The sequence below is a fragment of the Ixodes scapularis genome, unplaced genomic scaffold, assembly GCF_016920785.2.
Source record: "Ixodes scapularis isolate PalLabHiFi unplaced genomic scaffold, ASM1692078v2 PGA_scaffold3__209_contigs__length_174095766, whole genome shotgun sequence".
In the NCBI taxonomy this organism is placed as follows: Eukaryota; Metazoa; Arthropoda; class Arachnida; order Ixodida; family Ixodidae; genus Ixodes; species Ixodes scapularis.
The window spans coordinates 144,921,378-144,934,861 of NW_024609868.1; the positions used below are offsets into that span (position 1 = coordinate 144,921,378).

The 13,484-nt window shown below is 42.0% G+C and overlaps 1 protein-coding gene across 1 annotated transcript in view; it reads right to left on the reverse strand.

Moving 5' to 3' along the window:
* Positions 1-13,484, reverse strand: part of LOC8031349 (nose resistant to fluoxetine protein 6) — a 91,970-nt gene that overhangs the window by 35,585 nt on the left and 42,901 nt on the right. Inside the window, exons 4-6 of the mRNA XM_042292902.1 lie at positions 10,394-10,570; positions 4,676-4,769; positions 950-1,036 (exon numbers count right to left, since the gene is read on the reverse strand). Of these exons, the coding sequence (XP_042148836.1) occupies positions 950-1,036; positions 4,676-4,769; positions 10,394-10,570 (358 nt within the window). The remainder of the gene's footprint in view (positions 1-949; positions 1,037-4,675; positions 4,770-10,393; positions 10,571-13,484) is intronic.

A 13,484-nucleotide genomic window follows, 5' to 3' on the forward strand; every position in this document is an offset into this window, starting at 1 on the left:
GAAAAGATTACTTCAATATGAGTCTTCGCATTCCAAACTCATAAAAACTGCAATCATCAACAACGGTCTCAATAAATGCCAACCGATCCTGACAAAAACCAAACTCCTACAACGGTTCTGAGATAAAACTTCACGAGAAATACACGAGGCCTTAACCATCAAGGAAGAGGAAGACGCTTGTGTGAGTGCACCATCGGTGGAATTAACTGACAAAGAATTATTCTACCTTCGGTGGCCAACGTGAGGTTGATTCAGCGAGAATTTCTAGTATTTTCACCTTCTTCTTTCTTTAAGCTATAATATTTTTTTTTTAATTTTAATATATTCCCCCGAATTAATTTAGTTACGCTGTTTCCTTTCTTTTCTCTTCTTTCCTTTTTGTTTATAACTTTCAAATTTCTGCTTTTATTATAAATCTTCTTTCTTCCTTTTTTCGGTGTATTTATATGTTGCTTCCTTCTCTTCTTTTCTAATAAAACGCTAGTTGTGAGTTGGCACTTTTCCTGTACATGTTCTGTCCCTTGTCCTTTGCCTTAGCATTGCGCTATTTAATTTGAACTATACTTTCTGTAACCTCAAATTTGGACGCAGCAGGCGGTACAAACTGATGGGGCCAATCATCGCTAATCCAATTATGCGCGGTGGCTTGCACTTTCAGTATGTTGTTTTGGGTGTATCGGTTCGTGCCTTCGAATGAACTCTGACATATGATGAAACACGGTTGACAACTACTCACTTTGTGGAATGAAATTTAGCTGAAGGGTGTGCGCATATTCGGTTCGATCGAATTGTGATTAGTAATTCAATCTTAAGAGTAAAAGAGAAATTACGACATACGGAATTTTTATGTTGTTAAAGCCAGGAATTACACTGCTCGGCACTCATCAAATTAAAAGCAAAATTGCAGCAGAGTCACATTTTAAAGAGCTTAGTGAAGAGAAGGAATTACCTGATATGACGCAGTATAATACCCGTCACAGCGACAATAAACCGGTTTCGTTTCTGTTGTTGTATATTATATGCAAGTAGAAATCCGCTGAAATAATAAAAATGCAATTGTAAGCAGAAATAGTAAGCAATGAAAAACAGATTGAAAATTACATACCTTCACTCACTTTGTATAAAGTAAAACCGCATTTTGAACTACCCCGTGAACACTTCCTTAAAACAAACACCCAATTGTTCCTTTATTGCTCTCTATGAGGGGCTGGTGAGTCACAAGACTTTTTGAGTGAATGGTGCATTATTATTTTATAAAACAGTGCTGGGAATACACTTGTTAATTGACATTTTGCTACTGAAAGGAAAGCTGAAACAATTGTTGAATTCAAGCTCTGAAGGCAATTTAAAATAATGCGCGTAAAGGCTATTTTTGCGACGTGGTGAGGGGGCAACTTTATCGCGGATGGAAACTTCGTTGTAGCTACCTCCCCTGCTCGCCGCCGAGTAAAGAACGAACTGAGGAAGAAGGAAAGCTAGCGGAAATTACGTTATTGGCGGTATCAGATGATTATTGATCGCCTTTCAGCTGCCTCGGAGATGCTGATGACAATGATGTCAGAACTGCTCCAATAGATAACTGGAGGCTGAAATTTTGCCAAATGCCCTGCGGCGGTAGCTGTCCTTTCCTTTTTTAAGATATAACGGCGGTTTACTTTAAGTTCAGCCAATTTTGAGAGCCAGGATGAAATTCAGGAGACAAAGCGATGTAATAAGTCCATCATAACCCAGTTCTTATAGGTGCTTCCCTTCCCTTGTAGCCTAAATTACACGGCGGTTGGAGCGTTTCAGCTCGGAGCACTACAGGTGATAGATACGCGTTTCCTCGCGGCTTTTCTTTTTTTGTTTCTGTAAAGGCCGGTGTTTGCTATTAAAAATGAATGCCAGAAGTTGAGAGAGCGCGTGCGTTTACTTCTTTTGCATTATAGTCCGTTCATCTGAAGAAACGCAAGATATGCCTTGTCAGTGTCGATGATCTTACAATCGCAACACAGCCAATGAGAATTTGGTGTTAGCCCACAGGAAGGCCAGAGAACAAATCACGGAGAAACGTAAATATAACACGACGCACTTTGCGTTTCTTGAACCGTCCGTTTTCACACTAGACTATGGAACGAACGACGAACGCTTATGAGAAAGAAATATGTTCATTGCGACAGTTCTATTATGCCCAACACATTTTGAAGCTATCTAGGAATAGAAGGATGATATTTTAAGGAGAGTGGGCTATTCTTTTTTTTTTATCGGCAGAAACGTTCTGCTAGCGAGCTTACCAAATGTTCAGAGTTGTACGTTTATTACTTCCTAAACGTAGCCTGTTCGTTATTCTAACCTGCTCATTGAAATTCATTTCTTCAGGCAAGACAATATTAGTTCGTTTTTATGTCAGTATTTTACACAACTCACTTTAAATAATATTAATACGCTTATTGTAGGTTTTTGTTTCATATTATAGTGCTGTCTCACAAACTATTTTCGTGCTTGTGCGTGAGGAGAGAAACTAAAAAAAAGGGCATTACCTGATCAGGAAAAAAAAATCAACTATGCAAGAAACTTCACCAAACAATTGATTCAAGATAATGTAATAAGGCAGGCGAGCTGGTTGAAGTTAGACATTTCTAAAACCCAGCACGGAGCCTTCAAAGAAGGGACAAGCACAATACGTCTCAAACACAGCTATTAAAATTTATAAAGTTTATTCAGGACACTTCTTTTATACCCGTCATTTCCACATCGGCCTCTAATTGCACAAGGCCACAATGTTTTCTACAATTCACATACGTCTACGAAAGCGTATCATGAGGTTTAGAGGAAACGAAAAGACCACGCTCTCAGTACATATACGCCAACCATTGCGCTGATTCAAAGCTGCACAATGGCCAAGGTCACTTCCAAGTTCCAACCACCGACAAAAAGTTCTCACACGCTTTCAATAAAAACAAATAATAATGCACTGCTCAACGAGTAGCGAGCAGGTACCGAGGAGACTGGTGTTGAAGATCAGTGGGATGGCAAAGGGGCAAAACACACAGAGTGACAAGGCAGTGTGTGCTCCGTCTATTCATGGTGTGTCCAACAACTTGATATCTATCGTGGGGAGGTTGGCTGTAAAAGTGCTTTTTTAGGATTGACATTAGTTTGGAACGGCTGGCGCCCTTTTCGGGAGGACAAGTTGGATGTCAGAAAAAGCACAGTTATGCTACAGTCGACTGCCAAGAAGGCGTTGTTCATGAAATTCCGATGACATGTGGTTTTTCGTATATTTGGCATACCTAAATGTGTGTGAATGATTGGTTGAGTGAGCACAAAAGAGAAGTAAAAAATAATTCGTCAAACTCCGAACTATTTTAATATCTTAAAGAGTGTGGAAATTGTGTGGCTGAATTGGACGGTACAGCCGTGTTATTATAATAAAAACTAATTGTAGAAAAAGCGTCATCAAGGACACAATTAGGATCGCGTTTATAGAAAACAGTATAAGCCAGTCTTCAATTACCATCGAATGTGTAACAAAGGAGTTTTCGCTGTTGAAATCCGCAATTCTTTGCTTGAAAGCGTGTAAGAGGTTTCTTCGTTGCTTGGAAGTGACCTTGGCCATCGTGTAGTTTTAAACTAGCGGAAAGGTGGGCGTATATGTACTGAAGGCGTGATATTTTTGTTTCCTGAGAACTTTATGACTATTTTTTGTAGTCATGTGTGGACTATAGCGAAGCTTTTTGTCTTGAAAGCTTGTAGGAGAGTTTGTTGGGGAATGGAAGTGACGTCGGCCATTGTGTAGTTTTGAACTACCGGAATGCCAGGCAAAGATGTACTGAGGACGTGGTCGTTTTTGTTTCCTGTGAGCCCTTTGACACTCTTTTGTTGAGTTGTGTTAAGTGTAGTGAACCCTTTCAGCCGTGTGCAATTGGAGGGCGTTTTGGCGATGACGGGTATAAAATGAGTGTCCTGAATAAAATTTGTGAGCTGTGTTTGAGACGTCTTGTATTTGTCCCCTTTGTATAGCCTCCGTCTTGGGTTTTAGAAATGGTTACACCAAACAGACTTACCTCACATCATTATAAAATTTGACATTTTTTCATGATTGCGGAATACTGCAGCGTACTCATATAACAATATTTTTTTTATCCAACGAATTTCCTAGGAGCAATAAAGCATTGTCCGAAACAAAACTCACGAGAAAAGGACAATAAGTAAAAATATAACTCCAAATAAATATTTCATAACCCTAGCTTCTAGATCTTTCCTATGAGGAAAATAAATGGCTTACAAGTCAATTCAATACATCAAAAAATTATTGCTGTGTACAACCCAAATGAAAACTCCCCACCCCACTTTGATTACATTGACATTTACACTAAGTCGATTGAGATCTGCACAGATGGTAATTTTACAAGATGTAGCACGCAATCTTCATCGTAATCAAAAAGCATGAGGAAGATATGTTTGTTCTACGTTTTTGATACCTTAATGTTCCTCGTGTTTAGAAGTCGTAGCATTCATTTTCACTGATTGTTTAATGTTAAAGTTAGAGTAAGTGTGCAATGGATCTGAACCAGAGTAAAGTTGAGAATAAATGCAGACGATGCGCCTGTTTCGACTTTGTTTTTAAGTTTTCATCCCTCAGCTTTTTGGTCAACCTTCAATCAATGAAGTGCTTTCAATTGGAAACACTCACCTTAGAAAAAAGAATGTATCAACGCTTAGGAAGGCCGATGTCACCACGCACCCAAATATATCATCGAAGAATAATAAGATATCAATTCTTCTTGCTAGATAGGCCAAACAAAAAGAGAAAAAAAAAACATGTCGTGAATTCAATGCAAATGCTCAGAGGACAAACTGACGTCAATTGTCGAGACGTATTTCTTTTTGATGTTAAGTAAAAGTCCACGCTCCCGAGGAATAGTCAAACAAGTGAATCATTGCGGTCTACAGAACACAGACACTGAAAACGAAACTGTAAAGCAATTTTGACAATGATATTTCACCTCGAATTACAGCAGCCAAGGCGTATCGAATTTAAATTGTTTAATGTTTAAGTCTCCATTATCACACCAGGGAAACGCTCAACTTGGCACAAAGTCGATAATCCTAGGAGCCTAACTCGAGTGTAATATGGCTTTGTTTCAACGCGTTAGTTAGCGCCAGTGTGCTTTTCTTTGGCGTTTCTATGGCATTTTTCCGGCTCGCCACATAAATGTAGAAATGCCTGACATCATCCAACACTCTAAAAAAAAAGGGTGTCATGGGGTACACCCATAGGGGGTGTAAGTGCTTGTCACATATACTACACCCTTTGGGGGAATACAAGTGCACCTCAAATATGGGAGTACGCGTACACCCGTTGGTGTGGTGCACATGTACGCCTCTTTCTACAGAAATCTCACTCGAAGGGAACACAGGTGCACCCCATTCGATGGTGTACGGCTACACCTCTTTCTACACCCGCTTCACTCAAAGGGAACACAGATGCACCCCATTCGATGGTGCACCATTGCACCTCTTCATACACCCGCTTCACTCAAAGGGAACACAGACGCACCCCGCTCAATAGTGTACCATTACTCCCCTTTCTACACCTACTGCTCTCAAAGGGAACACAGGAGCACCCCGTTCAATAGTATACTGTTACACCTCTTTCTACACTCGCTGTATTCGAAGAGAACACAGATGCACCCGATTCAAAGGTGCATGGTTACACCACTTTATGCACCCGTTTCATAACTTCATAAACCTATTTAAGACATCAAGGAAAACAGTAAAAAATGTATGCGCCCCGGTGATTGCAGAAAGGTAGGTAAACGGACACATGGTATTGTTTTCAAATCTCATAAAAGTTTATTAGACAGCCTATTCTGTAAACAAGTACAAACTTGCAAGCAATCCGTGATATCTGAAGACGTACAAAGAAGCTTTTACACAACTGAAAAGATTACTAAGCAAACAAGAACCGGGGGTGAGTCTTAGGTAGTGTCCATTCTGCCAGCAGCCCGTAGAATTATTTCCACAAATATCCACCGGCAGTCGCCGTTAATTCATCGAACGACGTTTCATCGACAGCTCAGATTAGCTTTTCTATTTTAGCTTCTCTCCTTTCTTTCCTTGTAATGAGCCGCCCCAGGATGTATCCGCGAAGTGGAGTGTATCGGGACAGGTGGGCTAACATTTTTGTAATCAGCGGCCGCAGACTGTCGCCACGAAGCGGCGGGAACGGGTCGGCTGGGTCGGTGAGCACGCGCCTCATGGACGCACGCGCGACAAAATGTCCCTACAGCGTGCATTTTGCGTAACGAGTGACGATGAAACGTTAAGGCCCGTTCACACATTTGCGTTCGGAGCGACCACTATGCTTACGAACGAATGCAACCGCTGCGACTTCAACGACAACTGTGCGCGACGTGTACACACACATGCAACCGCATGCAACCATACGAAGCAACAGCCAATGAGAAACGAGCTTCAGCTTTTGCTCCTAGCCAATAGGAAGCGACCCAGCTACGCTTACAAACATGGCGGACGGTTTCGTGCCCGACGCGGGGTAGCGGGGTCGCGGGGTCCTCACCGGAGCAGCCCGAGGGTTCGGCTACGGCGTACAGTCACGAAGATCTGCTGTGGATTACAATAGCTGTGTAAAGGCTGGTTCAGACATCTAAAACGAACCCGTTATCCGCGACTGCGTCCGTTGTGACCAGAGCGACCGGAACGATCGCTCTGCGCCGCGCGTACACTCCTGCTACCACTGCAACAAGCGCAGCGGGTCGGCAGCACGGCGACCGCCTCTCCGTTGCCGTCAGCTGTTTCAGCGGTGCCTCCAAAAAGAAGGGGACGCGCTGCCACTCACTTGCGTAACAGAAAATAGACAGACCGTCTTCTATGACCTCAAGCTTTATTACTCTTTATTTCAGGATACGCTTGCAGGGTAGTGCATTAAAAGAAGAAAAAGATGCAGTACGCCGTCTTGGACGATCACGACTTTAATACACGATTTTGCCAACAGTACAAATCTCGCCACACGCCTTTTTTACGATTATAAAAGACGATGTAATCTTAGCAACGATATAGCAACGTACAAATATAATTTGACAGACGATGCGAGCGTTCAGGATTGCTAACACTAATCACCTTTTTCGGGCGATGAAAACGAGTAAAAAATTCGCATCCTTTGTACGGTACGCACCAGTAATACCTTGAACTTGAGCACACGCAAGGAATGCGCCAAAAAAGAAATCCGTGTGATGGTTGAGGACACAAATGCTAAGAAAGCACCACTGTAGTCGAAGTAAACAAACACGACGGCACGGGCGTTTCTGCTGTCTTGAGAGTGCCGCCACGAGATCGCCGCACAAGTAGATGGATCTTCCCTTCTAGTACGTGCTGGGTTATCCTAACGACACACGACGAAAATTCACAGTAAAGGATAGCCCTTTTACGGGGAACGATGAGCCTTCACCACACCGTCCTGCCGACGATCACCACCGACGCCATGTTTGCAAATAGAAGGAGCCTGGAACGACCGGCATGCAACGCGCGCGACCGAGCTCCTTGACCTGTGATTGGTCTGTCGCTCCCGTCGTTCCCGAACGTAACGAAAAAGTTCAGCCCGGCTCAACTCCTTGCGTTGCGAACGAACACGAACGAAACGACCGTTTGGCGCTTCGTTGCTATGGTAACTTGTCGCTCCAACCGGTTGCATTCGTTCGTAAGCGTAGTGGTCGCTCCGAACGCAACTGTGTGAACGGGCCTTTAGTGTCGATGAAACGTGTCTACAAAACGTGCATCGACAAAAACGTGTTTTCACAAAACGCCAGGAGGACAAGAAAGTCAATATTCCACCTGCAGTTGTCACATGATTGTATACAGCTATAATGGCAGGCGACTGCCGATAGAATTTCGGGGAAATTATTCTCCCGGCTGCTAGAAAATAGACACTGCCTAATTCTAGAGGTAATCCGGAACGGAACGGTCAGTTGTTGCAAAGGAGTAGGTTGCAGTGCACTTACGATGAAAATACCGGACTTGAAATTTGTAATCCGATATATATGTCGACACGGACACTGCAGAACCACACAAACACAAAAACGAAAAGAAAGGGGTCCGTGAAGATTCAACACGATGTGGCCGAAGCAGTAATTTGCCGAACCGAACAACACATCACATAACTTGGGCTTTTTTGAAGAAATCCCCTGTTGCCGATACACGCGTATAGGACTTTTCAAACACTGGAAATCTTGGTACACTCGAATACGTTGTCGCGGGCGAAATCTACGGCAGCCCCGCTGGTCGCAGCACATCACACAAGCAACTAGGCCGGGAAGCAGACATTCCGAGGTCGAAAAAAGCTACTACGTCATCCGTGAAACCTTTACCACGTGATCACGCTCCTGCCGTATCCGCGCTGAGACAGAGGAATCGAAGGATAAAAAAAGCCTTCGGTTCATTGGTCCGGCAACTGCGCGCCTTCTTCTATGCTTTCAGCTTAGGGAGAGAGAGAAAAAGAAATGAGTATGAAAATTGCAGCTCCTTCAAGGCCAAAAGGGGCCACCCTCGCAAAGGCTTATCTTCAGGGGCAACCCAACAATGAAAGGATTTGTCGCTTATATCCTCTTGAAAGTTCGACCCAAAGTCAATAGTGCAGTGGATTCTATCCGTGGCCTTGGGCTTCAGGCTGGTGCCGTGCTCTGCCTTATCTCTAGCTTGGAGACTGTAGTCACGTGATCCTACCCGGAGACCCGATTGGCCTAAAACAAGCATAACGTCCACTCTACTTTCAATACCGAGGGAACACGATAGCTCCATACTTCCTAAGAAACTGCCCATCCCAAAAAGTGACCCCCATGGGGGAATCCAAGCACAAGCTGATCGGGGCGCGTGGCTAGCGTGGCGGTGCATTGGTACACCTAGATGTTTTAAGGGAGAGGGGGATGCTCATTGTCGGTGTACAAGCACACTGGCTGGGCAACGGAGGGTGCGTCCTTCAGGAAAAGGGTGCATGAGCGCCTGATGCACCCGACTACACCCTTTTTTTCTTAGAGTGAAGGCTACACGTATGAAAATATCATCCAGTTGTTTGGTTTTTGATTGCAAATTTAGGCCCAAAGTTGCTCTATGAAAACCTACAAACCACAAGTGAGGCCAAATTTAGGCACATATATGAGGATCTATGTCCGAAGATACCAAATGAAAATGAAAATACCTGCAGCGAAGCCGAACTTTTTTGCAGTTGTTTGGCGAATAAAGGCCAAGATACCAATACTCTGGCGAAAGGTCAAGTTTGACACTACCGCGGCTTCTTCGGGCTGACTCAAAAACAAACTTTGGCACATATAACTATACCACCTGGGCCTTGATTTTTTATCACAGCAGCCGCAAAGAATGGACGATAGTTTATGGTCTAGGTTTTTATGCTTATAAAAAAGCGAGGGTAACATAAGAATCAAATACATCATTAAGGAACTGTAATATTGCGAGCAAAAAATCCTTTTTGTCACGCGCAGTTTGCCTTTTTTATTGTAAAATACAGCAGAAAGACAAACAGAAGTGCAAGAGAGACACATGAGAGTCGCCTTTTTCTAATTGTCCTCGCCTTTCCACTGTATATGTTACAATGTTCGTTTAAAAAGACTACCAGATCATGTCACCATTTTAGTACAAATAAATTTCGGCTTACGTCGTTGTCACAAAGAGTATTGTTTTCTGGGACTTTCAAAATAACTCCTGTAGTGCATTTTAAAACTTTTGTGCCTCATTGTAATACACGTAATATATAGCGTTATAAAATTCCTACATCCAAATAAATTTCCCAAACAGGATCTTTGCGAACTCTCTTTAGCTATTAAACCAGGCGTCTGCTACTAAGTGCATATTTGCGAACTAACCTTAGTAGATATCAAAAGCAATGATGCCACAAACGAAAATACTCGAAAGAGACAAAACACAAAAAATAGCCCAATACTTACATTGGAAAACACATTTTGAGTTCCCATAATAGGACTTTTTGTCCCCAAATTGAAGCTTGATTGCGAATTGCTCCTACACAAAATTGATCTTGCAGTGAAAATATTGTTTTAAAGTTTTATACGTTTTTCAGGAGAGCTCATTTTGTGGCATCTGTGTTCTATTCAACTATTTAAGAAATATTTGTATTTTTTAAATGTCCATTTCAACTTATATTTCGGCACTGAAATTTGGTGATCATGAATGGCAATAATATTTATCGGAATAATTCGCTTTCCGAGTTTTTTTTGTTTTTTTTTAAAGTCGATTTACGGATGCTTCTTTTAGAAAATGCTAGTTCCACCGATGCAACACTTATAACAAGGTAAACTTAGCCATTATGACTAGTGAGAATAGAAATCAATGAGAAACGATTCCTACCAGAGGTTTCCGAACTGACCTGAGCTATTTCCATATGCAATGGCAGAGTGGCCGACCACAACCCAGATGGCGCTAAAGAGGCGGATTCCGTGTAAGAATCTGAACTTATGTGATTCGGACTCCTTCTCTTTGCTGATAGACAGGAAGGTCCTTGTTCCGTTGACGATGGAAAATGATGTCAACAGTTTTTGCAGATCTGAAAAAGAAAATAGGGTGGACGAACTCATGAGATGGAAAATAATGTTCAGTTGGGCTAGTTATTTAATTACGTACTGGAAACGCCAAAAGCACGGCAAAAAAAGGTTCCCGACAGCACAAGCTGCATTCGTAACTGAAATGGAATTAGATATAAACTGACTTATACTATTTACTAAAGAACGAACACCCTATTTCCACCCTGTCCACTCTTTTTCTAAAATATGAAAGTTAGTTATCAATGAAAGACAAGGACGTCTCGCTGGCACACCTATTGCCACCCATTGGTTTCATCACGTGCGTTTAATAAATTTCCCTGGTTACTTCTTCCTTACGTCGCCCAAGAGTGTTAGTGTGAGGAAAGGGGGGAGTGCACGCTCATCGGTTAAAGTGGATTGCTAAGTGCGCAAACGGCGACTGATTCAAGGAAGCTGCGTGCTCTCTCGCGTGGTCGTTCACATAGCCCCATGTTTGGCCCCCATAGCCCATACAAAAACGGTCTATGGTTTTCTATGGAAATTTATATGGCTGTTTATCACCCCCTATGGCCCTCTATAGTCGGCCATAGAAATCCATAAAGACAGCTACAGCCAGCTATAGAAAAATCTATGGTCCTGTGTCTAAAGACTGGGAACCAATATATTTTCTTTACCCGCTTATAGATAATTCTATGGCCACAAGTCTAAAGACTGGGAACCAATAAATTGTCTTTAACCCTCTATAGAAAATTTTATGGCCCAGAGTCTAAAGACTGGGAACCAATAGAATTGCTTTAGACGCCTATAGAATATTATATGGCCCCATTTCTAAAGACAGCGAACCAAGAAATGTTTTTTACCCGCCTATAAAAAATTCTTTGGCCCCGAGTTTAAATACTGGAAACCAATTATTTGTCTTTACTCGTCTATAGAAAAATTTATGGCCCCGAGTCTAAAGGCCAAGAACCAATACATTTTCTTTCCACGCCTATAGAAAATCACTACCGGAGCTTACTTTTTAGTAAAAACACTCCACGTTAGAAAATTAAATCAATACTAAATTTTTGTAATGGAGGCGACAAACCATGACCCAAGATATGTTCTCTGCTGTTGCAACGAGTCGTGAAAATTAGTAATATTGTTTGTTTGAAAAATCCATTAAAATATTTGTGCCACAATTAAAATTAATTATTACCCCCCAAAAGTGAAAATAAATTACAATGGCGCCGAACACTGCAACCAAGCAATAGCTTGATTGCAATCTTCAGCACCAGTGTACTGCATGTCATCACTGCATTGTCAACGTGATTCATCAAACTTTTTAAAAAGATAATCAATAAATTTTAGTTAATTAGCCTAATGATCTACATTTGCTTTTTTCAGGGTGTCGAATTAAGAGATGGGGGCTATTCCAAGAGACAATTCAAATAATGTATTAAGTACGAGTAATATTTGCTCCGCCTCTCCGTGTTTTTGAGACAAATGATGGGTCACCGGGAAAGTCGGATTCAAAAATTAGACTGCTATATATACAGCTAGTGCGAACATAGCATACGTTCGCACTAAATGAATAAATGGCAGTCCGGTGTTGCTGCGTTGTTGCTGTTGTGTGGGGTAGTGTTCTGCTTGTGTTGTGTGTATTCTGTGTGTTCAGAGATGTATGTATATCTACCATGTAGCGTTCACAAGTTTGGGGAACTTGAAGTAAATTTTTTTAGAGTTTGCTGGCTAAAGAGAGCCATAGGGTAAGCCATAGAGGAGTCTTTAGCCAACCATTAGACAAGCTAAAGAGCGCTATGGCTGGACAGCGATAGGGCCATAGACAAAGCTAAAGAGCCCCATAAAGGCGACCATAAAAAATGCTAAAGACAGCCATAGAAAATTCTTTAGCTAATTGGGCCAAATAGCTAAAGCCGACCATACAAAGAATTTTCTATAGCCGACCATAGGACATTTTTGTATGGGCTAGGAGGCCCCCAGGAAAGTAGAATATAATACCCAAGGTTGGTTGTGCACTCCATAATCTTTTCCGGTGCTTCTTAAACTCGTCACTCTCCCCCTTCAGAGCTTTGAATTTTCGCAGAGAGCAAAAATAATATTGGTGGCCGCCAAAAAAAACCCCGGAAAAATGAAGCTCTGCGCAACTTTTTTTCAAGCTAGGAGAGATCGCGTGAATGTAAAGACTTGCGGCAGGTGTTATTTTCGGCGTTTACGGACATTTTTGTTATTAATTTAAATTACTTTATTAGGCGGTCAGCAGCTTTAACCAAAGACGTATACGGGAAACACGCACACACGAGCGTATCGACCTGTCTGAGGAAGCTCCTGTCAATTTAATGGGGACACAACTTACTCAAAGCCGCGCCTGGGCACGAAGACCCAATACTTCTTCTAACTAGCTTAAAATGGGCGGAGTTAAAAAGGGAGCATACTTATTTTTGAGCGACATAGTCGTCCAAATATGTAAGTTCTAGACTGAAAAAAAAAAGACTCCAAAAGCCCTCGAGGTTCTCTCATGTGTAAACTTCATACTATAAAAGCATAACGCAAACATGCCCATCAAAACAGTTACCATCTTGTCAATGAGCTTATTAGGCGGGCGGACGAAGGAGACAGTAACCATCGGTATATCTAAAGATTTTGAAATTGTATTCGCCCCCAGCTTTATAAAGAATAGTTTTCTTGCACTGCGTTCAAAAAGATCCCACAGGACAGCGGACACATGGGAACAACGGAAAATGCTTTGTTGTTGTCTTTTTAAGAAGGAAAAAGAAACACACACCTTACCGCCAAAGGAGACAAATATACTCTTAGGCTAACAATTCAGGAGTTTATTAAAACCCTTGAGACTTATCCCATAAGAGTTCCTGAATGTAATTTCCCCGTTGTTCTCAATACTATCCAAGGAGTTGTGGCTTGAAGTTTTTATTTCAATCG